This window comes from Tupaia chinensis, unplaced genomic scaffold (genome assembly GCF_000334495.1).
Source record: "Tupaia chinensis unplaced genomic scaffold, TupChi_1.0 Scaffold143951_1, whole genome shotgun sequence".
Classification (NCBI taxonomy): Eukaryota; Metazoa; Chordata; class Mammalia; order Scandentia; family Tupaiidae; genus Tupaia; species Tupaia belangeri.
In genome coordinates, this window is record NW_006203802.1 from 55,611 (window position 1) to 81,954 (window position 26,344).

General features: G+C 37.7%; 1 protein-coding gene across 1 annotated transcript in view; it reads left to right on the forward strand.

Annotated features, from left to right (window-relative positions):
• Window positions 1-26,344, forward strand: part of LOC102481117 (collagen alpha-1(XXVIII) chain) — a gene marked incomplete at its 5' end in the record, with an annotated part of 182,282 nt that overhangs the window by 54,201 nt on the left and 101,737 nt on the right. The window contains 7 exons of the mRNA XM_006165543.3: window positions 1,910-1,981; window positions 2,750-2,818; window positions 6,039-6,110; window positions 9,935-10,003; window positions 11,288-11,356; window positions 17,361-17,429; window positions 17,558-17,626. Coding sequence (XP_006165605.1) covers window positions 1,910-1,981; window positions 2,750-2,818; window positions 6,039-6,110; window positions 9,935-10,003; window positions 11,288-11,356; window positions 17,361-17,429; window positions 17,558-17,626 — 489 coding nt within the window. The remainder of the gene's footprint in view (window positions 1-1,909; window positions 1,982-2,749; window positions 2,819-6,038; window positions 6,111-9,934; window positions 10,004-11,287; window positions 11,357-17,360; window positions 17,430-17,557; window positions 17,627-26,344) is intronic.

Consider the following 26,344-nt stretch of genomic DNA (forward strand, 5'->3'; position numbering starts at 1 on the left):
AAGGAACTTTGCTTAAAGCCAGGAAACAGGTTAGGATTCTGTTCAAATGGTAGGTACATGAACCTATCAGTCTCATGTACTTTATTTTCTTTCTGGTTCCATTTTTCCTATTAAATTCTGGGATATAATATTCAACTCCAGACTTTGTCCCTACAATTAAGTTGTCCATTTTCTTAGTTTTTGAACTCTTATTTCTGTGTGTCTGCATTTAATTTTACTGACATAGCACTCCCTTAAGAAGTTATTTGAGGCTTTGTTTATCTGAGAATATTCATCTTTTCTTCCCAAATGAATGATAATCTTGCTGGGTACAGTATTCTCGGTTGAAGTTGCTTTTCTCTTAACACTTTAAATATATTTTCCCATTCTTTCATTGCTTGCATTGTTTCCGATGAGAGGTTTGCTGTTAGTCTGATGGGATACCCTTTGTAGGTAACTTGTCGTTTTTCTCTTGCCAATCTTAGTATCTTGTCTTTGTCTGTGGTTTTGGTCAACCTGGCTATAATGTGTCTTGGAGAAGATCTTCTTGGATTGATTCTATTTGGGGTCCTTTGTATTTCTTGGGACTGAATCTTTGAGTGTCTCTCTAGGTTTGAAAAATTTTCTTGCAGGATTTCATGAAATAGACTATCAATGCCCTTATGAATCTCTTTGCCTTCTGGAATGCCTATTATCCAGATGTTTGGACATTTGATGGTATCTAGTACTTCTCGTATATTATTCTCAAATTCTTGGGCCATTTTCTCAGTCTTTTTGGTGATTTCTTGCTTTCTGTCTCTCTGTCTCTCTCTGTCTGTCTGGAGAGTGCACATACCCTATAGCAAAATAAAAAAAGTATTATCTTTTAACATTATGAATCTTTTTACTTCCTCCTCTGCCCCCCCATAGGGCACATGTGCTTGCCAGAGAGGGAGACAGAGAGAGGGAAAGTGACAAATCTCTCTCACTCCTGGGAGGATGACCATGCTGCAATCCCTATTCTTCCATTCACCTCTCAGGATTTCGGACATGCACGAACACATGCCTGTTATGATTTTCAAGCTGTTGGTTCCAGGACTTGAATTGTGGTCCACCATGTAGGACACCAGTGCCTTAATTACAATGCCACCTGCTGGCCCTGAGTCTTCTTACTTTCTGTTTTCAAGTTTACTTTTTTCTGATTTCATCTTTAACATATCCTTCTACTTATATTTAGGTTTACTGTGCTTGTTTTCTCTACTAATTTTTTAGCTTAGTTGAAATCACTTTCAATTCAATATTTTTTCTTTTAATAAATGTAGTTGAGAACAGTTTTATACTGTTTGAAAGCAATATACAGGTTTTTTTCTGAACATTAAAAAAAATGCACTGAAGCATTTTTCATGTTCCTGCTTTCTCCAAAATTTATAAGGGAGAATTCTTCCTTGTCTTTTTCACTTCTGGTGTGACTCTCAGTCCTTGGAATTCCTTAGCTTGTAGTTGATCACTCTTGTCTTTGTCTCTGTCCTCACAACTGTTTGTCTTCATATAGTATTTTCCTCTTCTTGTAAGGACACTAGGCTTACTGAATTAGGGACTATCCCAAAGACCTCATCTCAGCTTTCAACTTGATTCTTTCTGCAAAGATCCCATTTCCAACCAAGGCCATGTTCAGGTACCAAGAGTTAGGACATTTCCATGTCTTTTGGGGTTTTGTAATTCAACCCATCAGGACAGAATGCAAAACTGAGTCCCAAAAAGAATAACCTGCTCAAGGTCAAATAGTTTCATTACTATTAATTACTAATCATATTTCCCAGATCAGAGACTTTTCTCAGACACTATAAGGTACGTCCCATTGCAAATACTTCAAAATAGTATTGAAGTATTATAATAGTATATGCATGATAAATACCAACTCTGGAAAATAAAATCTTTGTTCATCCACTAGGGGGAGCCAGGCTCAATAGGGCTCCCAGGACAACCAGGGGTTCCAGGAGAAGATGGAGCTGCAGGGAAGAAGGTAACCAAGTTTTTATTTTCAATGGTGGAGAAACTATTGACCCAAACTGATATCTTGGTCCTGCAGGAGCTCGTTTAAACCATCCAGGAAAAACTTGGTTCTTTAAAAACAAGCAAAAAACCCAAAATAAAACAAAACCCCTACAGTTTTTGGTTTCTCTTTTTTCTTACCCCAGGTAGGAAGAGCACCAAATCAAAGGTTAAGGTAGTGTCTTATATTCTCTTATTTCTCTCTGGAGTTTTGGCTATGGTGTTCTCCAGTAACCTCGCTCCTTCAGGACTTCTAGAAAACATTAATTTAAACTTGGAGGAAAACACATTTTTATCACCAAAAGGAAAGTCTGTAAATACATTCAGGAAGTAAGGCCATTGTAAAGATTTCCTGTATTATTTTGACTTGACATTTGAAATATTCATTTTCCAATAAAAGTACTAAAAAACAGCAGATGGGAAGGCTGAAGGTCTTTCTTGCTAAAGAAAAATATTCACCAAATGTGAATAAAGAGCCAAAGGAAAGTGAGCTTATTGCTTTGAAAATTGGCTGACAAAGTAGACTTTTTCGTGATATTTCAGCTGTTCTGAGTTAAACTAGAGTTTGATGTTAATTTATTCAAATTGATAAGCTTCCAAATTAATTTTGAGATGACAGTGAAAGTCTGGTCTATTTTGGAGGGTCTCAGCCAAACCCACTGGCAATAAGAGGAGACAAGGTGGGGTTATATATACTGCTTTTGGAGGTCAGCCAAGACATCAGTGTCGTTTCCTCTAGGGAGAAGCGGGGCTTCCAGGAACAAGAGGCCCAGAAGGACTGCCTGGAAAAGGACAACCTGGCCCCAAGGTATGGAAATGACAGTGTGCTGGGGGAAGCAGACTGTCCATGTTCTGGTCTTGAAATTAGGGAGTCAACTTGAGAAAAATCGGATTGTTATTCTTGCTGTGTCAAATGTATTTATGTCTGGCTTAAAGTTACATATATTATCTTGTGAACTTTTGGGAAATAGAAATGTGTGTTATTCATGTTTCTTATCCTAGTGTCTATCCTGAAATCCAGGATATAGAAGACTTCAACACATGTTTGCCCAGTAAATAGATTCACTTTTTTAAAAAATGAAAGGAAAAGAAGCCTTGGGACACACCACTGAAACTTGAAAGTTGTGAATTTTCTTCAACTAGTAAATCTCACACAATAAGAAATAATACCTTATTAAATGGCAATTTCACTTCACAAGTTAGTACAAATTTGATGTGTACACTATAGAAGTGGTAGTTGAATAATATCTTTATATGTCAAAGTGAGAATATATAAATCATCAATAGCATAAGATAAACAGTGACATAACCTCTAGCTCTAAGGTGCCAGATGTTGCTACAATTTTTATATATAGTCATTACTGCCCATATAAAAGATTCTTATAGATTACATTTGAACCAAATATATTACTATTATATTTATAATTCAAATAAAATAATAATTAACAGCTTAAGGAGCCTATATCTTACAAATACATTAGCTAAAAATGTAATGTTAATCTTAAATATGAGAATTTGAAATTTAAATATTTCTGTAGATTTTCAAACATTTTTTAAAACTTACCAGATTGTGAGTATTATCCTATCTGGGGGGCCAAGGAGACAAGGAACACCTTTTTGACATCATGCAAAATATGCTTTTAGAATTTCTGGCCGGTTAATGTTCAGGAGAACTAGCGTTTCCAAAAGTAGACTTTTTGAAAATACAGACTTAGAGTTACTAGTTGAAGCTATGAGAATCAATAATATCTCTGAGAAAGAGAGCTGAGATTTGAGCCCCATATTGTGGGATAGCTGGAGAAGAGCATTTGGAGCACTAAGCAGAGTAGTCCCATATCAGAGGAACCAAGGAGAAAGGATTTTAGGACAAAAGGGATAGGTGGTATCAAATGCCACCAAAAAAGCAAGGAGAATATGCTATGGAAAGAGAGATTGCAGATTCATGGCATTGAGGCCATTTGTGGCTTATGGAAGACTATTTTACAAGAGTGGTAGAGATACGTTATAAAGCCTATATTTGCCATGGTTCAGCACTGACAGTTTATTATATTTAGTTGGGTTCTTCTATGAAGGTACTTCAAAAGTTTATGGAAAAGTAGAGTTAAAGTATGGATTTACTTGGGTGCAAAAATATTTAAGTTGACTGGGTCAGCAGGTGGCATGGAGGTTAAGACCTCTGGATACAGCACAGCTGATTGCATGGTTCAAGTCCTGGACCTCTCAGCCTGAAAACATGTGTGTGTGTCCAAAATTCCAAGAGATTGGAGGAGAAGGGATTAAGGCATGGCTATCCCCCTGAGGGGTAATTTCTCATTTTCCTCTCTCTCTCTCTGGTGAGTGCATGTACCCTATATAGAAAAGAAAAATTACTAAAACTATGTGTCTGTGTCTGTGTACACATATTATAAACATGTACATGTGTGCGTGTGTGTGTACATTGACAAATATGTACAAATGAGTTATGTTTGGAGCACATCACTTTAAATTAAAATCCATGCATAGTTTTTTCATAATACACATTGTCATGAACTTTTTTTTTTTTGAGAGGTTTTTGCTATAGGGTGTGTGCGCTCGCCAGAAAGGCAGAGAGAGACAGAGAGACAGAAAGTGAGAAATCACCCCACAGGGGGAATGACCACACTGGAATCCCTTCTCCTCCATTCTCCTCGGGATCTTGGGCACACATGCACACATACCCAGTGTGAGTTTAAGCTGCCTGGTCCGGGACTTGAACCGTGGTCAACTACGTGGGAGTCCAGTGACATAGCCATTACGCTAACTGCTGGTCCCATGTCATGAACTTTTTGAGAACCTCTCATATTGCATAAAATCTTCATGAACTTTGTGAGGACCTCTTCATATCGCATAAAACCTTCTGAGGTAATTTAGTTCAACACATCAAATTTAGTAGTAAGTGGAAGAAAATAAATAGTCATAGTTCAGTTTTTTCTCTTTTGGCAAATGATGGTATAATAAATGATATTTAACATCTAGTTATTTTATTTTTTATATCTTGTGCCACAATTCTTCAATAGCTGGGATCAAGTAGTTAATAGTATTTCTGTAGATTTCATAGGAGTCACCTCATATTCTTGGTAAAGAGTATGTTTTGCTGATGACTTTAGTCCAGTGGTTTTCCAAATGTAGTCCCTGGACCATCAGCATCACCTGGAAACACATTAGGGATGCAAATTCTTGGGCCCCAATGCAATGCAAATTCTTGGGCCCCAGTGCAGACCTACTAAATCAGAAATTCTGGGTCTAGGGCCCAGCAATCAGTGGTCTAATAAGCCCTCCTTGTGATTCTGATTCTCAAATTTGAAAACCATGGTACAGACATTTATATTTTAAATATCTAAATGGCCTGAGCTGCAAATTGTGAGGAATCATGCCTTTGTTGAGCTGGGAACATGTCTGGATAGGATGCCTTGCAGTTGAGTCCTTGTTGAAAGGCCATGAGGCTACTGATTAAAGGAAACATAATTATTTTGAGGGGAACACTGCTGTTCATGGTCATGTTGGGGAACAGTGGTCAGTGGTCAGTTTTTAGCTCTGCCCTAGGTTTACATGCAAGAATCTTCCCATGGTAAGATTATTTCCCTCCTTCGGAGGAAAGTACTAGACTCCCTACTGAGGAAGAAGTGGGGGTGTGATTTGAAAAATGTTTCATTTTATATTTTAAAACTGAAATAGCAAGAAAACTGACAACCAGTACGAAAAACCATAGATAGCTCTCTTTTCTGAAACTGTGAATGTCTTAGAACCATCTGTTAATAGACCAATGGTGCAAAAGAACTGTAAATTCAAATAAAAGTTTCCAAAGAAGAATATAGAACTTAGATTTTAAAACATATTAAATGAATGGTGAAGTCTAAAGTCATCCAGTCTGCTTAAGAACATTGACAAGTGAGCTGCGCCTGGGGCATATTACTTTAAAATTATTTTGGTGTTAGTTGAGATTCTCCATGGTCATTATTAGATTGGGGAGGGTTAATTTATAATCTGCATTTTTATGATTACTTTGTTAGGGCGATGAAGGAAAGAAAGGAAGCAAAGGAAATCAAGGACAAAGGGGATTTCCAGGGCCCGAAGGGTCAAAGGTATGCTTCTTATATTCTCATTCATGCTTTGAGATGATCGTAACTGTCTGGTTTTAAGAGACTATTAGATTTCCACCGCAAATTCTGTTCCTTGCTTCCTTCCTAACAAATATAAAACAGAAATCCCAAGTAAAAATGCCTTTAGAAAACAGACTATTGCTAGAGCACAATGCAATGGAATGAAGAGGATTATATATATTGATAAAATGTGTAATCTTTATAAAAATATTTATGCTTCTAACAGAAAATCTGTATGTCAGTGCCCTCTAGTAACAACCAAATATTCAGGAGTGGGAATGAGTCAGACCACAGGAGATATCAGTTCTCTATCATCTTGTTTTACTGAATAACAACAAAAATCCAAGACAGAAGCCACACAGTGATGAGGAAGAGTAGGCTGCTGAAGGCACTTCTCCATCCTTCTTTGCCCTGAAACTTGTGAAACCAGTCACCGCAGTAATAGAGGTTAATAAGATGACCAGTCTCACAGGCTGACTCTGAGAACTGAGAGACTAAGAAAGCACTCAGCATAGTTCCTAGCATATAGTAAATGTTGAACACATGGAGTTATTCAGAGAGGAAAACCAATACTGTGAAATGAAAAGTAGAGGATCAGTTTTTGGTAAACTATCTGGAACAAGGAGCTGCAAAAAAAGTGAAGGAGATTGTGAGGAGAGCAGTTAGGTATGTTTCCTGGCTTAGCCGTGGAGAACACTGAGGTTGTTTAAAAGTGTTGGCAAACAGAAACTGCAAACCTATAAGGGTTCGTGCCTCCAGGAAGATTCTAATTGTAAGAAAGAGATGAATATGTTTAAGGACCAGATCGAAAAGCAAATTTAACAAAATATATTCAGGTACAAAACAGAACATCACCTGTAAACCTGTGATTCTTTACTGTGGTGTCCACTAGTATCACCTGGGAGCTTGTTATAAATCCACATTTCTTGCTCCCCTTCCCAGAGATCTGGATTTCAGAAATGGATTAGCCCCAAGAATCTGCATTTTTCACATAAGTGACCTTTGCTGCAAGTAGTTCAAGAAGCACATTGTGTGACCAGCAGATGGCGTAGTGGTTATGTCGCTGGACACTCATGTAGGTGACCTTAGTAAGTCCCGGACCTGGTTGCTTGAAACTCACGCCAAGCACATGTGTGTGCATGTCCAAGATCTCAAGAGGAGAATGGAGAAGGGATTGTGGCATGGCTGTTCTCCTGGAGAGTGATCTCTCCCTTTCTGTCTCTCTGTCTCTCCCTCAGGTGCACATAGCCTATAGCAAAAACCTCTCTTAAAAAAAAAAAGAGGCATATTGTGAGCAATCCCACTGTATAAGAAGCATGTTGTATTATCAATAGTATTAATAACAGTGACTACATCTTAGTTACTGTTATGCAAGTGAGTATTTCTCTGTTTTGAAATAAAATTTTTTTAATGTGAAGATGGAGAAGTGCTATAGTAATACATAAACATATCTTTTTTTTTTTTTTTCGAGAGGTTTTCACTATAGGGTGCATGCGCTCGCCAGACAGACAGAGAGAGACATAGAGACAGAAAGTGAGAAATCACCCCCCAGGGGGGATGGTCACGCCGCAATCCCTTCTCCTCCATTCTCCTCTCGGGATCTTGGGCACGCACGCACGCACATGCACCCGGCATGAGTTTTAAGCCACCAGGTCCGGGACACGAACCGCGGTCGACTATGTGGGAGTCCAGCGACATAGCCATTACGCTAACTGCAGGTTCCCCATAAACATATCTTATAAAGGGCATTTAAGAGAACTGTATACTTTCTATAATATGTACATATTTTTAAAAAGTATTTTATCTCTTTAAAAAGAAACAGAACAAATAGAATCTAGAAACATAATTTTTATTTTATCTTGGGTTTAGCGAAGAATTTTAAAAGGCTAATGTTTTGTGCTTTTGTTTGGAACAGGACGTTTATCACTAGGTCCTGGAGTATCACATGCCACTGCCTTACAGGTTTAGATTTAAGGGCTGGCACACACATACTGTAGCATGAACTGGGCCCAGGAGACTGGTTAGAATAACTCTGAATAACTCCATGTGTTGAACACTTACTATTAGACAATTAGCAGAGCTGGGGTGTGAAGGTGAACATGGCTCAGGGTATGAGTCATCGTCAGTGAATCTGATGGCTAGAGTCCCTCCTGGAAGAAGCTGAATCATCTAAAGGGCATCATACTATTGGGTTCCTGAGGATATAAATCAGCCAGAGGTGGGATTAGTCACCAATCTGAGATCCTAGAGGGTCAGGATGAAACAGCACAGAAACATAGCACTTCATTCTTGAAGGAACACCTTTTTTTTTTTTTTTTTTCGTGAAGGAGCAGATGAAAAAATCTGTCCATGGATAGAAAATATTTTTGGTTTTACAGACCAAGAGGAAAAATTGAGGATTTTATTTAGGTTCACATATGCAATCATTTAAAAATATGAAATCATTCTTAGCCTGAGGCTGTGCAAAATTTGGGGCAGGCTGGATTTGGCCCATGGTTTGTGGCAGTTGACAGACACCTATCCTAGAGCCTGTTTTGATGATAAGCTCCCGCCAGTAAGTTTTGACCACACTCCAGTACAGTTTATTATTTTTTTATTGTAATTTTTTCAGAGGTTTTAGCCTGAGGGTGCATGCACTTGCCAGAGAGAGAGACAGAGACAGTGAGAGGGAAAGTGAGAAATCACTTCCCTTTCTGGGAGATGGCCATGCCATAAACCCTTCTCCTCCATCCTCTGCCCAGGATCTTGGGCACGCATGCACACGTGCCCAGCGTGAGTTTCAAGCCACTGGGTCTGGGATGTGAACCACAGTCGGCCATGTGGGAGCCCAGTGCTATGCCATCTGACCCCTAATTATAATTTTAATTAATAAACTATCATACCAATAATAGGAAATTTATATAAGTAATGAAAAATTTAAAAGACATGATAAAAATATGTAGAGAAGTCCTAATATTTTCTCCTTTGTCCCAATGTGTCAGTTTGAGCAACTTGTAGTGTGCAGCAAAGATTGCTTTGGAATAGTGTTTCCAAAGTGTGGTAATGGTACATATGTCAGATTGACCAGAGGTGCTTCATAATAATTTGTATTTTGGGGCACCAGCTTCTAGACCCATTATATCTAAATGTCTGGGGCTTAAAACCTAGGATTCTGCATTTACCAAATTTGAGAATCATTGATCAAGAAGAATTATCTGTTGTTCCAGATTGAATCTTTAACTTGATAATAACCACCACTCCCAAAACAAACCAAAATAAAAAGAGAGAAAGAAATGTTTTAATTTTTCTATTAAAAGTTTTCATTTTTTTTAACTATAAGTGCTCTATTTCTAGAAAAGAATGTAAGGTAACATGCGATGGGAGACTGATATACCATGGTCTATTAAAATAAGACAATAAACAAGAAAGATTTAAAAACTAGAAGTCTGTCCTAAAACTTATGCTGAAGATACATGATAAAATTGAACAAAAATTTTCTCTCTAAGCTTTCTGGCATATCACACAACAGGGAAGCAGTATGAATTGCATACTTTTTATTAGCTAATAAAAGAGATACAAGAGATAAAATTTTTCTATCATTCAGGAATTAATTGAATACATTTATTTAAAGGTGCTGAAATCTTACTGGTCAATAGCCTCAGCAGTGGTTTCCAAAACATGCTCAAATTATTTTTATGTTAGTCTTTAAAGCAAGGCTATAATATAATTCTAAAATCTACAGGCATTTTCTGTCAATACTTTTCTCATATATTTCCCATATATGGTTTCTCTGCCTGAACTATAATGAATATTATACTCTTTTTAAGGGTGAGCCAGGCATTATGGGCCCTTTTGGAATGCCTGGAGCGTCAATTCCTGGACCACCTGGGCCAAAGGTATGTATTTTTGAAAATATTCTTTTTTTCTTTTGCTTGAACTAGGTAGTTGGAGGAAAAATGTATAATTTTAAAAACTGAGGCATAGTTTTAGTTTTAGAGAAGCCCTAAGAAGTTATCTAACTCAACTCTGATAGTTCACGGAAGAACAAACTAAAAGTCACCGTCAGGGTTAGGACTAGATACCAGGCTTCCTGCTCCTAGTCCTGTACTTACAACCTCACCTTGCACTACCTCTCCCAAATCCTAGATCCTAGTGCTGGTTAAAATATTACTACATTGGGAACCAGCAGTTAGCGTAATGGCTATGTCGCTGGACTCCCACGTAGTCGACCGCGGTTCACGTCCCGGACCTGGTGGCTTAAAACTCACACCGGGTGCGTGTGTGTGCGTGCCCAAGATCCCGAGAGGAGAATGGAGGAGAAGGGATTGTGGCGTGACCATCCCCTCTGGGGGGGGGGTGATTTCTCACTTTCTATCTCTCTGTCTCTCTCTGTCTGTCTGGCGAGTGCACGCGCCCTATAGTGAAAACCTCTCAAAAAAAAAAAATTACTACATTTATTCAGAAGGCTCTGCTAGGATTTATCATTGAAAAGTCTAGCAGAAAAGAAATCTACTCAGTTTAAAGAGCATTTCTAGTCATTATTACTCTCTAAAAGTCGCCACATTGTTTCAGTGGACTTTCTCCAAACAGGAGTAGTAGTCTGCAAGGGCAGGTTTTATTTCTTAGTGTATGAGAGTGGCTGACTAGCACTATTTCTTAAAGACTAACATCTTGAGGCCCTCCATTTTCCTGTGTATGCTGGGGTCATTTAGGATAACAATCTGCTTCCCTCCTCAGTCCAGCTAGGTATTGTTAAAACAGATTGATAAAGCTGGGGTCAGGGACAAACGCATACACAAACCAGGTGTAGTTCCTTTGAATTCCTTTTAAAAGCCCGGCTTGCGGTTTGCTTTTGAGTGTGGTGGCAAAAGGCTGATCAGGAAGTACAACAGGGTGAGGAGTATGGGGTCACCGTCCCTCTGACCCATTCCCATTTGTGAGTTACCCTATAATAAACTCCTGCATAGTGCTTTACTGGGGTTGTCTTGTTTTGCTTTTGGTTTCACTGATCATGCCCTGGAACATTTAGAATTTGAAATTCCCCTTAAATATGTTAGAAGAATATAGATCTACAATGGATAGATTAAGCTCTTTACAGATTGGCCAATTTCTTTTTTGGTATGTACTGTTGTGGCTTTTTCTGCAACTTGTGGTCTGTGAATGTTATTTGAAATATACAGGGAGATAGAGGAGGACCTGGGATGCCTGGATTTAAAGGAGAACCTGGACTTCCTATTCGAGGCCCAAAGGTATGTTTTATTCATATTCCTTTTTTTTTTTTTTTTTGTATGTGAGAGAAATGAAGGTAGATTTAATACACAATTGGTTGATTTTTACTTGCAAAATTTCTATGTTGATGAACCAAAATTCAAGAAGCTATGGAGGTATTTTCACTTTTGAAAAAAATAAGCAATTAGATTAGTTTTATTTTTCATACATATGAGGAACAAGAGCTCCTAATGGTTAAGCTTTTTGCCAACTAGACAGTTGTTTGAAAATGCTCTTTTGCAATGTTTGTGATGTAAGGGTTTAATTGACTCTGGCATCTTTCATTTACTTATTAATGCTGAGGTATCTGTTTTGCAAAAAGTTGTCTATACAAGTTCATGTTTGGAAGCTTTATTTTAAAATGTATCTCACTTTGATCATCCATTTTTCAGCATTATTTCAAGTGAAAATACAAATCATTATTGAAGAAACCAGTGTTCAGTAATTATTTATGGTTTTCCATGATAATGAAGTACCTTTTTCCTCCTTACACTATCTCCAGCATCACAGCAAAAGTTAGCATTCATAACATTTCTAGATGTCAGTCAACTCCTCCCTGTTTATGAGCTGGCTTTCAGGACCCCATAATTGGTACTCTTTGAATTAACATCATTTTACATAGCCTTGAGGTTGGCTTATCTGCTGTCTGATCAAAATGCCTCATCTAGATAAGAAGGTTCAAGTACTTAAGCCAGTGACTTTTCAAACTTGAAAAAAATTTAAAACTTAGTGTCAGCTTTTAAATGAAATACACTGCATATCTAGTATATAAAACTAATATAATTTGAAGTGGTGGTTCTTGAAACTAAGAAAAGGGTCACAAGCCTCCACTGTTACTACTGCCGTAACAGTTCTCAGTCTGGAGTGACAACTGTCTAGTGCACCTAGAACTTGAGGTTAGGGGAGAGTTCCAGGAACATATGGCTTTCAGGGATAAAACTGTGAAGATCTTGAACAAACTTGGACCCTACTTTCCAGACTCTAAGGTACATGGAACCCAAGATATGAAAGTTTCAAGGAGAAAATGCCTGATTGTCTAATGCAAAAGCCTTAGATATCAGTTATGACCTTGCTCAATTACATTTGTGTGTCAATTTTGATATTGTTTGATAACTGTGACTGTGAGTCCATGATTTATACTTATTGCTCTACTTCTTTTTGTAATGGAATAAAATTAAGTGTGCTGATAGAGTTTCTAAGTCACACCTGTTTTCTACTAATGATTATTAAGCATTGTAGGTTATGATATTCAAAGATATTTGCCTCTTTGCCCAAGCATTTTTAAAATTAATTTTTTAAACATGTGATTGCTATACATCATTTGGTTTGTAAAGAAAATTTGCCCAACGTGAAATACACCTAGACCAGTCCAGTTGAGAATACCATACACATTATCATCAACAGGCAATAAACCATTTCTGTGTCCCACAAATGTCTTGTCTCTCCATTTTTTTCCCCTGATTTCCTTCCGTGTATGCTTTCCTTCTCCCACCCTCCCTCCACACTGTCTCCAGTGTCCATAACTATTTTCATTGCTTTTATGTCCTCCAATCTTTTAATCCCTACCATAAAGTGTGGACAGTTGGTATATATTAATTGAAAATATACAGTACCTCTCTTTCATAGCCTGGCTTGCTTTACTCAGCAATAAATCTTCCGTATTTGACCACTTTCAAATGCCAGGGTCATGTTATGTTTTTAAAGAATTATTTTTATTTAATTTTATTTATTCATTCATTCATTTATTTTAATTTGACCAGAGATAATCAGAGAGAGAGAGAGGAGAGAGAGAGTGAGAAAGAAGCCACCAGATCCAGGACTTGAACTGTGGTCAGTCATGTGGGAATGTCCAGAGCCTTAACCTCCATGCCACCTGCTGATCCCCAAGTCTTTTTATTTTTTTATGACTGAATGGTATTCTGTAGAGTACAAATGCCACACTTTTTCCAATCTATTTATTCATTCATGGACATTTGTATTGGTTCCATGTCTTTAACAATTGTGAATAATGCTGCAATAAACATTGATGTGTAAGTGCTTTTCTGACTGGCCATTCTCCTGTCCTTTGGGTAGATACCCAGGATTAGGACTCTTGTATCATATGGTAGTTCTATTTGTAGGTCTTTGAGGAACCTCCATCTTGTTTTCCACAGTGACTGGACCTAATTACATTCCCACCAGCAGTGTAGGAGAGTTCTCCTTTCAACACAACCCCACCAACACTTATCATTTTTTGTATTTTTAATCTTTGCCATTCTGACAGCGGTTAGGTTATAGTATCTCATTGTGGTTTTAATCTGCATCTCTCTTATGATGAGAGATATTGAGCATTTCCTGATATGTATCCTGTTTTAAGACATTTCCACAGTTGATACTGATACACAACCAGGATTGAGACTCGTTGGCTATCTTATGATGAGGGAGGTTGATCATTTCCTCATAAGTTTTTTGGCTGTTTATATGTCTTCCTCAGAGATTTTTTTTTTCAGTTCATTTTCCCATCTTTTAATTGGGTTAATCTTGTTTTTCAGGTAAACTGCTTGAGTTCCCTGTGTATTCTGATTATCAATCCCTTAATCTATTTTAGGGATTACTGCCTGTGTTTTGGGAGTCTTATTTAAGAAGTCTTTTCCTGCCACAGTGTCTCCCAGAGTTTTTTCCAGTGTTTTCCACCAGTAGTTTTATAGTTTGAAGTCTTAGGTTCAGATTTTTGATGCACTTTGAGTTGATTTTTGTTAATGGTGAAAAATGGGGATCCAGTTTCATCTTTCTACAGGTGGATACCCAGTTTTCCCAGCACCATTTGCTAAAAAGGTTTTCCTTTTCTTGTTGAATTGACTGGTATCCTTTGTCAAAAATCAGTTGGTTGTATGTTTTGGGGTCTATTTCTGGGGTCTCTATTCTATTCCACTGGTCCACCTGTCTGTTTTTGTACCAGTACCATGCTGTTTTGATGATCACAGCTTTATAGTATATTTTGGGACAGGGAGTGAGATGCTGCCCACTCCATTCTTCTTGTGCAGGATTGCTTTGGCAATATGAGGTCTTTATGATTCCAGACAAATTCTATGATTGTTTTTTCTAGATCTGTGAAGAATGTCTCTGGCATTTTGATTGGAATTGTGTTAAATATGTAGATTAATTTGGGTAAAGTTGCCATTTTGATTATATTAATTCATCTGGTCCAGGAACATGGGATGTCCTTCTACTTTTTTTGTGTCATTTTCAATATCTTTTTAAAAGATTTTCATAGTTTTCTTAGTAAAGGTCTTTGATTTCCTTAGTTAGATTTATCCCTAGGTATATACATTTGTGGCTATCATAAAATGGATTCCTTTGTTCAGTTCTACCTCAGTCAAGTTGTTTGTATATAGATATGCTATAGATTTTTAGATGTTGATTTTGTATCCTGCCACTTTACTGCATTCATTCATTACGTTGGGAAGTTTTTACATGGAAACCTTTAGGTCTTCTACGTATGCCATCATGTCATCTGCAAATAAAGATATTTTCAACTCTTCTTTGCCTATTTGAATGCCTTATTTTATATTATTCTCTTTTCTGAGTGCTTTGTCTAAGATTTCCAGCATTATATTGAAAAGGAGTGGAGAAAGTGAACAGCCTTGTCTAGTACCAGTTTTTAGTGGAAAAGATTTCAGCTTTTTCCCATTCTTGCCATTCTTGCTTAATTCATTAGTTGTTGGAGGCTCATATATGACTTTCAACGCTGATAGAAGTTTTGACACTCTAATTCAACTTTATGGAGTTCCCAGACCCCATTCTAAAGCCCATTCAAAATACTAGGTCTCCTTTTTTGTCCTGATTTCTGTTAAATGACAGAAATACTTCAGAATGAATCACTTTGTAAGACATATTCTTGAATCCTTATTCAAAAAATCAGAATTGCAAAATTTCATCTTTAAAAGTATTGTGAGAAGTCCAAAACAGAAAACTGTCCCTACCTTTGCCCTTGATTATTTCCTACTAATATTGAAGTAACAAGTTAACTGAAACCTTTGCAGGAAAGAGAACAAAAATCTTTAGGGAAAAATATTTGTAGGCCATGAGTGTTTTTTCCCTCCACTATGGGTGCCAGAGGTTAAACAAGAGCAGCTGTTGGTAATTTGTTATAGACTTGGAACTTAGAAATAAAAACTGAAAAGTAAATTTGGATTCCAATTTTCTTTTCAACTTCACCAGGGAGCAGTTACTGGTTTATTTTGTTGTTGGGTCTCTCCTTATGTAAGTGTGGAGGAAAATTGGAATCTTATTTTGGGATAAGTCTAACTCCTGAATGTTGAGAGCTTTCACCTTAAATTTTGTTGGAATAGCATAAAAATTGATTTTTGAGAAATGACCAATTCTCTGTTGTGGACATATACCATTCACCCTCCTGAAGCCCTTATTATTTTCTGTCATAAAATTTTAAGAAATCATCTTGGGGTTTTGTTGATGATAAATAGTATATTGAGTCTTTAATTTGTGGCACATATTTTCTAAAAATCTCTTTTTGTCTCTTTTTTAAAAATTTGACAGAGGATTCATACATTAGAAAGAGAAATGGAAAGAGAGAGAGAGAGAAAGAAAAAAGGGGAAAAGCATACCTATTGGGGATGGCTATGCCACAACTCCTTCATTTCTCCCTCCCTTTGGGATTTTGGGCATACTTGAACACATGTATGGCCTGTTTCTTGAACTACTGTGTCCAGGACTTGAAATATGCAGTCAGCCAGGTGGGATCCAGCCAGTTTAACTACCATGCCACTGACTGGCCCACTACAGATTTTCTCCCTCCCTCCTTCCCTTCCTTCCTCCCTCTTCAACCCCTTTCTCTCCTCTCTCTCTCTCTCTCTCTCTCTCTGTTTCTATCTTTCACCAAATGAAAAACATTTGTTACTACACAGATAAGACAGAGAGGATAAAATTATTTACATGTTGTTCTACAGATTTCTTTTCAGTGACACAAAACCCAGAGTAGAGGGAACCAGCAGTTAGCGTAATGGCTATGTTGCTAGACTCCCATGTAGTCGACCGCAGTTCGTGTCCCGGACCCGGTGACTTAAAACTCAAGCCGGGCGTGTGTGCATGCATGCCCAAGATCCTGAGAGGAGAATGGAGGAGAAGGGATTGCGGCGTGACCATCCCCCCTGGGTGGTGGTTTCTCGCTTTCTGTCTCTATGTCTGTCTCTGTCTGTCTGGCAAGTATACATGCCCTAGAGTGAAAACCTCTCCAAAAAAAAAACAAACAAAAAACCCAAAGTAGAATAAGGTTAACTATACCAAACTAGTCTCTTATATTAAATAGGAAAATAAACCTTTTTGTTTAAAGGGTATATAGTCTTTCCATTCCCCAATCATTTATTCGTAGGAATAGAATTAAGAACAGTTATGGGAAATTAGGCTTTAGGTAACATCATCATATTTCTATCTTGTTTTTAAAAGTTTAACCTGTTTTTATTTTCACTTGGATTTCTTTATTCTCCATGTAATTTGGGCTTTATTTATAAAGACAATAATTTTAACACAATGATAGGTAGCACATGGTTATCATATTCCAATCAAATTTGGTATGCATTCTTTTCTTCTATTCTTGTACTGTGCTTATTAAATTTTGTCATTTTTATACTTCCCCCTCATTTATGATACACTAAAAATCTATAATTTTAAAATTAAAATGTTAGCAGTAAGCTGTTTTCTAATTCCTGTGAAATCCTTTTTATGAAGAACTTTGTAATAGTACGTATACACACACATGCACATACACAGAGAGATATTTCTTATATTCATACCATGATTCCCACCAAACTCAAATGGATAAGACTTATGATGTTGTCATAGGTAGTAGAATTTCTTCTTAAAATTTTCAAATTATTCCTTTATGCTTATTAAGTCCGTATTTGGCATACTCAGTTGGTGTTATGCCTAAGTTTTCCCAGATGTTTCATAGTTTAATCTCATGATATCATCTGGTGTTGAATTTATCAGGGTGCCCAAGGCCCTCGGGGACCAGCAGGTTCTCCAGGACTCAAAGGTGATGGCTATCCTGGTGTGGCTGTAAGTATGGACATTACTTTCCTTCTTCCTGTTCCTTCCATTCGTCTCCTCCTTTTGTCCTTCCCGTCCTTTCCTCTGAGTATTGCATACAACAAGGATACCCCTCCTTCTCTTTTATATCATCTCAGGGACCTCGAGGATTGCCAGGACCCCCTGGACCAATGGGTTTACGTGGAGTGGGAGACACTGGAGCAAAGGTAAGATTTCAAGTAGGCAACCTACTAGCTTCTAAAAATGTACCAGTAGATAAGTGACTTTGGTAAAGGTGAAATTTTTTATCAGACGTGATAGAAAAGTAGAGGTGTCTGAAATAATAAAATTGGTTACCTTCATTCATGGACTTTCTGGAGAATTTACACTAATCTGAACACTCAGATTAACTTTTTATTTATTTTTAATGGACATAGGGCACATGAGTTCACCAGAGACAGATAGAGTACATCCTCCAACGGGGCATGGACACATCACAATCCCTTTTCCTCCATTTCTCCATCCTGTTGGACCTTTGGGAATGCATACACATGCTCTGGGATTATTGAGTTATTCAAACTGCTGGGGCCTGGATTCCAACTGTGGCCTACCACATGAGATTTTGCTCTCTTTGCCACTAGGCTACTGGCTACCCCATGGACACATGGACTAACTTTAGTGCTTTTTCCCTGCTGGTGGTAATTCTCATTTTCCTTTCTTGCTTCCTCTTCTTGTACTAAGATCAGGGTTCAGTTTGGTTTCTTTCTCCTAAAAATTTCCCTAGAAACTCTTGTCCTACTCCATGGTTTTAACCACTATGCATGTGCCGATGGCTTCCAAATTGCTATATTCCTTTTCCTGAGCTCTGATCTCTTGTATCTATTTTCTTACCATCTATTTCCTCTTGGACTTCTCACAGATATCTCTAACTTAATATCCAAAATAGAACCCTTGGTTTTCACCACAGGAGCTCAAGCCAGAAGACCTAAGAATCGCCATTGGTCCTTCCCTTTTCCCCTCCTCCCTACCTGTCTAGTCCTTTGCTAAATCCTATCAATTTTTTTCCAAAATGTATATTGATTCTAGCTCCTTTTCTCCTTCTGCTTCCACCAAGCAGACTACCATCATCTCTTACTTAGGTTATAAAAATAGCCTCTTTTCTGCTTTCTCATCTTCCATGTCTGTCCTCCTATAACTGAGCAGGTAGAGCGGTCTTTTAAAGTTAAATGTCAGATTGTATTCCGTTCTTTCTCAGAAACACTCCTCCAGTGGCATATCTTTGGTACTTGAACTCCAACTACTGAACCACTGTTGCTGGCCCACAGGACCCTTCATAACCACAAAGGAGACTTCATAACATGGCCCCAGCTTCTAGCCATTTCTTCTTTGCTGTCTAAGTCTAGCTACACTGTCTTGCCCTATTGCAGCTCACTTATACTTCAGAGCCTTGGAAATAGTAAGTCATAAGTTGGGCATAGATAAAGAATATTTAAAATTTTGATTTGTGTGAGTATTCTATTCTCAGACTACTTAAAATACAGACTGAAATAAGTGATTTTACGTAGTTTTCCCTCCTAAAGTCGCTTGCATTTGTTTTCATATATATTTTAAGGGAAAAATTTCAAGAAAAAAGGTGTTTCATAAAAAATTTCATTCTACCTTGGGAACCAGCAGTTAGCGTAATGGCTATGTCGCTGGACTCCCACGTAGTCGACTGCGGTTCACATCCCGGACCTGGTGGCTTAAAACTCACGCTGGGCACATGTGCGTGCATGCTCAAAATCCCGAGAGGACAATGGAGGAGAAGGGATTGCGGCATGACCATCCCCCCGGGGGGTGATTTCTCGCTTTCTGTCTCTATGTCTCTCTCTGTCTGTCTGGAGAGTGCACGCACCCTATAGCGAAAAACCTCTCTAAAAAAAAATTTTCATTCTACTTTTATGGTGGGCTGTGTATGTGTGTGTGTGTGTGTGTGTGTGTGTGTGTGTGTGCGCGCATGTGTTTTTCTTGTGTGTATGTTTGATGCCACCATGCAGATATGTCATAAGTGAAACATATACTATCTGTGTTAGCTTGCACAGAGGCTGACTAGAAACAGTAGGCTGCAGCTACCTTCTAGGTGCGGACAGAGAGCAGAGAAGAGGATGATAGTAAGGGCTCACCTCCCTCCCTCTCAGCTGCCTTTTCCCTCTTCCCATGGAAAATGTAGTATTTGGGATATCTTTAGCCTGGGAAGGAAATGTTAAGAGTGAGATGGCCTTAGGGTCAAAGGAGCTCAAATCATAAACTTGAAAATAAAGAAAATTCTAAAAGCAAGTAGAAGCTTTTGAGTAACTTTCAAAATCATCTTATTTTTATAGAGAACTCAAGGTCTCTATGTGGCTTCTGAAGGAAATTTTTGAAACACATATACATACTGGTACAGAAAGAGATCTTTTGAAAACTCTAATTCCAATTCATTTGGTTCTTCTGGTTAAAGTGGAGATGGGACTCTCATAATACCAAAAGTGTTCAATGGCAGCAAAAGTATAGGACCCAAATGTGTGCAACATTCCTTCCCTTTTGAGTTAAAAATGAAATATCATTCAGGTTTTTGGAATGTTTTTGGTTTTAAATACATGTATGTCCTGATAATGTTTTTTATTTAAACTCTGTGTAGTTGCCTTAAAATCTTGGCCTTCAGGCATTTACTTGTAAGATAAATGTGTTTGGAAATAAGGAAATCATTAAGGTTGACGATTAATTTATGGTAGGTTTTTGTGCTATTTAGTGAAGGTCACATGTGTTTAGCACATGACACCGACATTAAAATCAAAGCGTCTATGTTTCCAAATATATAAAAAGCAGTCCATGACCTCTAGTACCCTTATGTTGCTCCGTTGCATTCTCCCAAGTGGAAAACTTTTATGAATTCAGTGATTATACTTCTATATAAAATTACCTAAATTTAATTCAAATTTTGACAAGACCTTTTTGAGATTTCTTTGTTCTTTTTTATTTTTATTTTTTGGAGATGTTTTTGCTATACGGTGTGTGTGCTCGCCAGAAAGAGAGAGACAGAGACAGAAAGCGAGGAATCATCCCCCCAGGAGGGATGGCCATGCCACAATCCCTTCTCCTCCACTCTCCTCTCAGGATCTTGGACACGCATGTACACATGCCCAGAGCGAGTTTTGGGACTCGAACCGTGGTCAACTACATGTGTCCAACGACATAGCCATTACGCTAACTGCTGGTACCAAGACCTTTTGAGATTTTTTAAATCCCTATAAAATTGACAACTTTCAAGGAGATAATAGATACAATTTTTAAGTCCACTTTTGAAACATGCTTGGAATAATAATTAACAACCTGATCTCTTGCTAGGTGTGATGTGCTCATGTAAGGGTCTTGAGTCCTCTACCCAAACTGCTAGCTCATTGATGTGGAAGACAAGCTTAAAGACCTTATCTATCAGGGCCTGTATGTTATCACTGGAGCTCTATGGAAAAGAGGAACCCCTTGTGGAATAGAAGGAATCATGACATTAATCTCTCTCTTTTTGAGAAGCTGCAGATAACTCTTTGCTCCTGTATTTTCAGCCCCAAAGGCTCATGAAGTACATGTAGCCCAAAGACTGATTTCCTGGGGTTTCAGAGTAGGGGACTTTGTTTCTGACCACATAGAAGAGGGATACAAGACATAGCTCTCCTGAGCCCTGTAAGGGCAGAGGCAACCTGCCATGTACCTCTCTTAGATCTTTCAGCTCCACTGCGGTGTGCTAGCTCATCACAGGGAAAACCATGAACTTCTCCAAAACCTTGGAATTGTTGAACTTAGCCCAATCCTTGCACAGAGGAAATCTAAACTGGACTTTAGGGTCCTCAAAGGACTTCTTAACTATCAAATGGTTGGAATAAAGTCTGTGGGCAGAAAAGACTTGTTAGCTTGTTCTTATTATAGTCATAATAATAATTATAATGATCATATATTGCCTAAATACTTCCAGAATACTGTTTGACTTTTAACAACCTTCCTATTTTATAGACGAGGAAGCCAAGGGCCAGAAAGGCTGAATAACTTGCTTCTTTACAATATAAATATTTATGATACTCTATTTGTTTTGTGTATGAGAGGGAAACCATGCAGATGGATGAATGGCTAATGGATGAATAGATCAGCAGAAAGCATGATTTACCCTGATCCACAGATGTTCAATCCCCAATGCTGTTTGTCCTCTATCTTGGCACTGCTTTGTATTTAATTGGATTATTTCTTTACATTCTAATTTTTCTACTATCTAAACTTAAATTATATAAACTCTGAAAAGAAGGATAAACCCAAACCTAAAAGAGTTAACATTTTCCAAAAACTTGAAATGTTTGAATATTGTAAATACATGCTTTATTAGACAAAACGATCCATAGTCATAAATTAAAATACAAGTCTATGTGAAATTCCACTGAGTATCATTATTCTAAAAATGTTCCCAGCATTTGAATCACTCTTCTGTTCCCTGCAATGGCTCACATATGTGCACACCACCAGCAGGCAGTGGTAGAACAGAGGACTGATTCACGCAGAGATGCATTAGGGAATTTGTGGATTCCATTGGCAGACATGGACTGGACAAGGAACTCAGTCTTTGAACAGTGCCTGACAGGAGGGCTAGGGTAGGATATAGACTCAGTGATAACGAAGTTAGGGGTCCATGATTCCAAAGTAGACTTGAAATCCACATTACCACAGGGAGGACAATCAACTCAAGAAAAGGCTAATTAAAGCCAGAGACATATAAAGTTTGAATGTCAGGCCGTTTGACCTTAGATTTCAGAAAAGGTCACATTCAGAACTAGGAAAATTTTTCAATTCAGTCCGACACATGATCTCAAAAATCTTAGTTGCACTGCAGTCTACCTTATAATTTTCAGTATTGTTTCCATTTCTCCTTGCTGCTTTCTTGGTCTTGTATTTCTCTTCCCAAGAGTACATACATACTTTCCCTTTAGTCCTGCAGCGACACACTAAATCCCTTCATTGTTCACTGCCCACATCACCATCAACACATATTTAATTTTAATCATGCAGACCAGAGGAAATTTCCCCCAGTGGAAAACTATATGGCATGTTAGTATAGGAGAGCCTGTTCTTCTTCCTGTCACTAGGAGCAGAGTCAGTGTTTCTATTCTCCAGGTTTTTAACTCAGCTAAATAAGACTCTCTTTTTTCAATGCTGTTCTTGACACAGGACAATCATTTGCACACCTTCAATGAGTTGACTTGAAGAAAAATGAACAATGAACAGCAACCCCACCCCAATCTTAAAGCAAATTTTTAAATGATCAGAGACTGAGATATAACTGTTTTGGGGTGACTATTTGGGAGATAAATTAATTCAAATAATTGAAATTTTAAAAAAATAGTTTGAAATTTAAAACAGGGAAGATATCCGAAAGGAAATGTTATAATAGTTTTAGGACTTTGCTTTTTGACATCTTTACTATTCCCTCATTTCTATGATGATCACACTGGCAATTGTTACTGTCTCCCTTCTCATATTAAAGGATGTCAGAGAGAAATGATTGGTCAGTCAATAATTAATATACACTATCAATGTCCAGGTTGTCTGTCTATAAGCTTAGAATAAAGCCTTTAGAATTTCCATTGACATTCAGATAACCACAAGTAAGATATTCAAGAGTTACTAAATTGAGACATGTGCTGAATTATGTAATTCATTCCAGAGTGGTACTCATGTTTATTTGTGGTAGTTAGAATCTTAGTAGTTGTATCTTAATTAATTTGAAAGCCAGAAAGAAAAAAAAAAATTAAATAGCTGCTAATCTTCACTTTGACTTCTACCCTATTTAAAACTCATTCATTCCTGGTTTCATCATTAACAGAATCCTCAGAGTACCATTCCTTGGAAAATCCTTAAGAGGCTGATTTTCTCACAGTGTATACAATTTGCTTGTTATTGTTCCCCAAGTAGAAATAACTTGTAACAACTTGAACTTGTTTCTACAATCCTTTCAAAGAGTGGCAGGGACTTCATTGATACAAAGGTAGAGACAGTGATTTAAGCCTTGTGTGTGTGCATGTACATGTATGCACGTGTGCACATGGGAGGGAGGAGATTGTCTAATAGGCTGATTTTCTCAAATACTGTATTTATATTTTATAGAATATGTAAGGTATAATGGGTTGTTTCCTTGTCACTACTACACCTTGAAACTCCTGCCACATATGCAGGTCTTCAAAAAGTTCACAGAAAATATGTATTATGAAAAAGCTATGCATGAATTTCAAACTTTTTTGCATTAAAATATACATACTTTAGGGAACCAGCTGTTAGCATAATGGCTATGTCGCTGGACTCCCACGTAGTTGACCGCGGTTCGCGTCCCGGACCCGGTGGCTTAGAACTCACGCCGGGCGCGTGTGCGTGCGTGCCCAAGATCCTGAGAGCAGAATGGAGGAGAAGGGATTGTGGCGTGACCATCTCCCCTGGGGGGTGATTTCTCGCTTTCTGTCTCTATGTCTCTCTCTGTCTGTCTGGCGAGCGCACGTGCCCTATAGCGAAAACCTCTCAAAAAAAAATTAAAAATATACATACTTTAATTCCCTTTTTCTGTGAACTTCTTGAAATGCCCTCATTTTAGTTGTGTGACCTCAGCAAGTCATTTAATCTCTTTGAGACCCAGCATTCTCATCTATGGTTTGAGAAATACTTGCTTCACAGGGCTACTCTGAGAAATTAATGGACTAATGTATGTAAAGCACTTTTATGAATTCTACAGTCTAAATATTATAATTAGTGATAGTAACCATAGTATAAATTTCCCTACTAAATCAACTTTATTGTAGGGTGAATGAAATGAAGGGTTAAGAATTTGTGGAACCAGGTGTAATGATACCTGCCTGCAACCCCAGCTGTCATCTGAAGACTGAGGTAGCAGGGTTGTGAATTTCAGGCCATCCTAGACAATATAGTGAGAGACTCTCCCATTTAAAAATAAATAAATTAATTAAAAAAGACAAGAAATAGATGAAGGTAGAAAACCTATACTGAAATCACTTAAAATATTTTAGTAAACAACAAACCTGAGAAATGGCAATGGAGGAAAATGGAAAGGGGAAGCAGCTGGGGCTATGACAAGTCATGTGGATCTCTCGTAATCCAGGTGTTGTATTTGAGAGAATAAGATTGACTTCATGTAGGAAAGGGACTTTTGCAGTCACATAGTCATGGTCTTTGTATTAAATAGTGGATAGAACAAGATCTATGGAGAAGTTAGCATCTTGCATCTGATCAGCCAACATGAAAATAGGAGATGGGCTTTGGAGTCATGCTTGGGTTTGAATTGCTTCAGTCCATGTGGTATTTAGCAAGTCAAGTATCCTCTTTAGTCTCAGTTTCTTAACTGTTATGTGGAGTAAATTGATATTGACAGAATCAAGTGAGGTAATGAAAAGTGCCAGTTACGTAAGAAACTTAATTATTTATATTATTTATTACAGTAGTTTTAATATTATCCAAAGAGAAAATTTACTAGTGAGAAATTGGTTACATGTTTGTCCTATTCTTTTTCTTTCTTCTTTCTTTTAAAAAGTGAAAGCTTCAGTGTGTGATTAGTGGACCATCTTAAGATTATGTGTATTTTTAAAAGCGTTTAAGTTAACCACTCTGTGAGGTTATGGTCTAAGTAAAACCTTCACTGAATTGTTTAGGTTCACATATATAAGAACTGCAAACAGTCTTCAACTGGGTTGTATTCTGGGAAAATGAAAGGAGTATCTCCTATCTAGAATCTTTTTGGTGGGCCAAGAGGAAGTGGGGGATCATCTAAACAGTCAGATACTCTTTTTTTTGAGAGAGTTGATCCATGGAAGTGGAGGTAGGGCTTAGGCTATGGTCTCAATGAAATTGATGGATGTAGAGTTGTAAAGGGCAACTCTAAAATTTGTTCTCAGGTCTGTTCATTATCTCCTAGTACAAGAGCTCCCTCTACAGGCTTCAGTAACTTTCAACTATGGGAAACTATGTCCAGTTATGCAGGAACCTTTTATAATTTTAATCAGGGATGTCACTGTATCCACTGATATTAAAACTATATAACTAAAAATATCACAGCAAATGTACTTTTTCTTAGGTAATGATAGTATCTCATATGCAGAATTGTGCCGTCAAGTGGCAGAATAAGACCTACCCAGAGTCCTCTCATTAACATTTATTTAGTGTGGTCTATTTGGACAAATGGTCTATTTGACAACAAAAGACATGATACATTTTTAAAGACCTCCCCCCTCATAATGCAGAGACACTATCTCTGTGAGTTTTCAGCTCATTAAGTACATAGTATTCTCATCTGCTGCCAATATGGTACATGTATACTGAGGAACAACCCTCATACCATGTTATAGACCAATTGTAACATCTGTATAATATTACAATTTAATTTAAATTTTATCAGAATCATAAAAGCATACCTATTATATCCAGGTAACTTTCCCATGTATTGAAAGATATAAAAGACTGTTTTGATAGCTGAAACATAGTATATGTCAACAATTACATGGGTAAAAATGGATAGCTTGTATGAAATAAATACTGACATACCAAGGATGACATGGAGTCACAACCTTAAAGCTCCCTGGCTGAAAGCTGGGTGCAGTGACGTGTGTCTACAGTCTCTGCTACATGAGAGATTGAGGCAAGAGGATTGTGTGACAGTAAAACTCTATCTAAAAAAGCTTTATTTATCATATGCACACTCACACACAAAATGAAACAGAACTCATTGGCCAGTGTAGCTACCAGGTCAGCTGTACTGTTGCAGTTACTTTAGACATTCCTGAATGTCTAAGGTTGGGAAGAACGGACTCGGAGAGAATATAAAGAAGAAACGAATAACAATACTGAATATTGGCTAGGCTGGCCTAAACTATACTCACAACTTATTTCAA